Source organism: Cyprinodon variegatus, unplaced genomic scaffold, assembly GCF_000732505.1.
Source record: "Cyprinodon variegatus isolate N-32 unplaced genomic scaffold, C_variegatus-1.0 Scaffold1716, whole genome shotgun sequence".
NCBI lineage: Eukaryota > Metazoa > Chordata > Actinopteri > Cyprinodontiformes > Cyprinodontidae > Cyprinodon > Cyprinodon variegatus.
The window spans coordinates 18,327-22,794 of NW_015152169.1; the positions used below are offsets into that span (position 1 = coordinate 18,327).

The following is a 4,468-nucleotide window of genomic DNA, read 5'->3' on the forward strand; positions in this document are numbered from 1 at the left end:
ATTTTTCGTTTCTATTTAGCGTTTATCATTTTAGGCTCTAATTCGTGATATTTAAATACCTTTTAAAAGTTCAAATATAAATCAATTAAATAACTGAATTGTTGTATAATCGAGTCATTCATGCTGAGGCCAAAGTGAATCAAATGCTGGAGTTACTATCCTCCAAAGCACTTTTATAGCAATCCAGGACCTGCTCCTTTTCCACCCATGGGCCTGTCAGGTTTAACTCTGGCCATTAAAACCCAGAAATGAATAACCAAAGCAGCTGTAGAGATTGGTATGCAGCTGATTTATTAAAAAGGGCTCCTTCCCATTTTGTCCTTGTTTGTTTCAGCGCTTCATCCAGTACCTGGCCTCCAGAAACACCCTGTTCAACCTGAACAACTTCTTGGATAAAGGTGCTCTGCAAGGTAAGAGATTTAATTCCCTTCGAGGTTTCTGATAGTTGGTTTTCACTAAACTTGGAGAGGATGAAACCTCAAAGGATTTCAGAGAAAAAACCAGAATAATTCAGACAGTTAAAGGTGAGGGTATCTTCCCTACATCTTTGACTTGCAATGAAGAGTCTGTTTGAAGATGTTTGACACAAACACCATCGATGTTTCTCCTCCTCGTTCCACTGTTCAGGTTACGACATGTCAACCTTCATCAGGCGATACAGTCGCTACCTGAATGAAAAGGCCATGTCCTACAGACTGGTTGCTGTGGATTTCACCAAGATGAAGAGAGGGTAAGACACACACACCCATACACACACACACACACATCCCGTTCTACATGAGGACCATGCGTTGACTCCTTCTATGCCCTAACCCTAAGACTAACCATTACCACTGCATACCTCACCCTAACCAATTCACACCTTAGCCCTAAACTTAACCATTAGCAAAATAGCTTGTGAAGACCAGCAAAATGTACTCGCTTTGTAACAACTGGCCTCAATTTGATGGGGAAATTGGAAAACTGAGAGGGCTAGACAGGTACACACACAGACACACACTTTTTGCCATCGTAGTCAGGACCATTTGTTGATTGTCATTGATTTTCAGTCATTTTAAACCCTTTCTGTGCCCTAACCTCAAAGCTAACCCTAAACATAACCATGAGCAATGCATACCTCACCCTAATCCTAACCCAATTGAACCTTAGCCCTAAAACTAACTGTCAGCAAAGTAGCATGTGAGGACCACTAAAATGTCCTCACTTTGTAACAACTGGTCTTCAGTCTGATTATGAACATGAAAGCATGGTTCTCACTCTAAGGGCTAGACAGGTATACACGCATTAACGTTTTAAAAATGAAGGACCTTCAGAAGTCCTTTATGGAGAGAGTCTAATCAAAGATTGTGACGTCTGGAGCAGCCGGGGCCCTACCCTGGATCCAGGCCTGGGATTGGGGCTTGCAGGCAGGCACCTGGTGGCCAAGCCCGCCCTACTGTGGACCCACCACCAGCAGAGGGATCCATAGCGGTCAGCTGCAGAGAGAACTGGGTGATGGTCAAGGCGGGGTGCCTCGATGACCCGGTCCACACACGAAGCCTCTGGCTGTTGGAAAGTGGTCTGATCGCCTCCCTCACGAGGTGTTCCAGGCAGGTCCTATTGGGAGGAGGCCTCGTAGAAGGCCCAGGACACGCTGGAGGGACTGTCTCTGAGCTGGTGTCTCCTCATGGTCCCCCCAGAGCAGCTGCAGGAGGTGTGTGTGGATCAGGAAGTCTGGCAGGTCTCTGCTTAGACTTCTGCCATCGCGACCCAGCCCCAGATAAAGATGGACAGATTGATGGACCATCATGATTTTTCTACATTTTTATGGTCTAATCCACCAGAAAACCTCAGTTTCATAAAAATATACAAGTACACAAATATATGGTGACCATTGGAGCTTTTTTCATGTTTCTTATCTTTCAACTAAAAATTTTATTATACTTGATTTGGATTCTGTGCAACCCAACATCTTTTTTACCCAATAGAAACCCTTTGATCAGCTGGGTGCAAGGATCAAAGTAGCTTCTACTAAATGTAAAGAGAACAGTCCCGTACTTTGTGTGCCAACTATCTGTTGAATATTTAGCTGTTTTTATTTTTTCTCTTTAAACTAATGAGGCCACCACACTTTCACACCGAGTCATGATGTTAATCATTGCAAACTCTCACTCTCTCAGCCAGGAAGTGAGTCTGTATTTTTCCTTCAAGCTCTAAAAGACACCCACTGTTTGTGAGTTATTAGCAGCAGGAGGAAGCCGGGGGTTTAAAAATAAGTAGCTGTGTTTTTTGTTTTTTTTTCCCAGCAGGTTCTATCAGAAAGACCTGTGTCAGACTTCTGAGCCAAGTCTCGTTAATTTTCTAAAAATGTGTCTCCAGACGTTTATGAGCTCCTTTCCACCCCCACCTGAAGCTCTGCTATTAGATAGAAAGCTTAGCAATGCAAAGCTCTAGTCTTACACTCATAATTTGCATCGTTTAGCGATTCCTAATTTCTTAGAACATTTGTATAGCTTTCCTCCTCCAGGCCTGCTGTGTAACTGTGTCCGTGTGCTCCTCCTTCAGTGTCGACGGCGTGATGCGAACCATGAACACAGAGAAGCTGATCAAGACGCTGCCCATCATCCAGAACCAGCTGGACGCTCTGCTGGATTTCCAGGTATCGTCTGCTTCAACAACACGGTCGATTTGGTTTCCAATCAGAGCCGAAAGCTTCGAGACCTTTTGCTCGATGGCGCGTAGGACAGCTGGAATGGTGACCGATGTCATGTTAAAGGGAGCAGAGACTGGAGTCGGGTGGAGGGATTTTTTGTCTTTTATACCAGCGAGCTTCAAAGGCTGATAAAAATGAATTAAGGATCTAATTGGGATGCAGAGCAGATGTGTGAGGGAGTCTGCCTCTGGCTGTTTTTGTGTTTATTCTTGACGTTTCAAACAGCCTGTGATTATGTGCTTTCCCTTAAAACCAGGGAGGAAAGGTGACGATCTGATTTCTGTCTCTTCTCTCTGCAGGCCAATCCTAACGAGCTGACCAACGGAGTGATCAACTCTGCCTTCATGCTTCTCTTCAAAGACTCCATCAGGCTCTTTGCTGCTTATAATGAAGGAGTCATCAACCTGTTGGGTAGAGCACACCTCTTTCACACTAGCATGTCATGTTAATGTCAATTCTGACTGCAGTTTGCCACGTTTCCGGAAGGAAGTGTTCATTAGCTGAGGAATCGATTATTATCCAAGTGTTTCTGGAGTGTTTATAAAGCAAAGAGGAAGGAGTTTATACGGGGAAGTAGTCCAGAAGCTTAGACGCAATAATTCCTGGTTTAGATCTTTAATAATCGGAAGCGTTTCATCATCCACGGGTTTCTAATCTAGAGAATCTCTGCAGGCCTCCACGTGTTGATCTTTGAGATCTGCCTTCAGGCAGCGCTGCATGGAAAGCAGACAGAATTCATTGGTAAAAATCCCAGCTGTAGCTGAGGGACTCTGCTCAGAAAACAGGTCAGGGAACGTGTTTAAATGCTGCAATCACAAACTTTAATTTCTTTAGCTTACATGCAATCAAATTAGAACATCACAAGAGCTGAACTCAGAAAGTTTGGCTTTTTTTTAATAGATTTTTTTTTAAGATCGGAACAAGGTTAAGGGAAAAACATTTTCTCCTGTGGATCAGAGCTGTTCCCAGTCCTTTTTAGAAACTGATCTCCACTCATGTCTAAACCAAACACAGATGCTCACATTTATATGGACCATAAAGTTTGTTTGGAAAAAAATTATGTTTGCGTGTTTATATATACGCAAACACATACATTGTTTATATATATATATATATATATATATATATATATATATATATATGTATGCAGTGCAAATCTGTCCAGATTATATTCTATCCTTTAGGATTAGCGTTCTGCATGCATGTAAACTGCTTCTAATGGTGAAGGATGTTATTTTCAAAACCATTCACATGCACATAGAATATTGATGATGTTTTAAAGACATTTCCAGTTCCCACGGTCCCTGAATGCAACAGCTGGGAATAGGTTGTTTAGCAGCTGTGTTGAGCTGTTAGTAATGTTAGATTTTTTTTTTTTTTGAGCAAGTTTTTATTTTTCAGGTATAAAAAAAAAAACAATTTTCTTTTTGTTTAGTTTTTTTTTATTTTTCCAGTTTTTTTTTATTTTATTTAGGTATGAAATATTTTGAACAAACTTATTTTTTTCTGTTTTTTTTTTGTTTGTTTTTTTTACAACCTTTTTTCAGGTTATTTTCTTTAGTTTTTTAACAAAATTTTGGCTTTAATTTTACCCAATAAACCTGTTCACAGTTTCTTATGCTCAAACTATATACCGTAAATTCTCTAATATAGGCCCGGGCCTCTATTTCACTCAAGTGCATCGCGGACCAGGCCTTTATTGGATAGAGGCCAGTGTTAGAGACAGGCCTCTATTGCTATTTGAGCAAAACAGACTACCAGTGGAATGAATAAAAA

General features: G+C 41.3%; 1 protein-coding gene across 1 annotated transcript in view; it reads left to right on the forward strand.

Annotated features, from left to right (window-relative positions):
- Positions 1-334: 334 nt before the first annotated feature.
- The window catches only part of LOC107104383 (phosphatidylinositol-binding clathrin assembly protein-like), a gene marked incomplete at its 5' end in the record, with an annotated part of 62,441 nt that continues 58,307 nt past the window's right edge, over positions 335-4,468 (forward strand). The window contains 4 exons of the mRNA XM_015404374.1: positions 335-410; positions 628-730; positions 2,545-2,638; positions 2,992-3,103. Coding sequence (XP_015259860.1) covers positions 335-410; positions 628-730; positions 2,545-2,638; positions 2,992-3,103 — 385 coding nt within the window. The remainder of the gene's footprint in view (positions 411-627; positions 731-2,544; positions 2,639-2,991; positions 3,104-4,468) is intronic.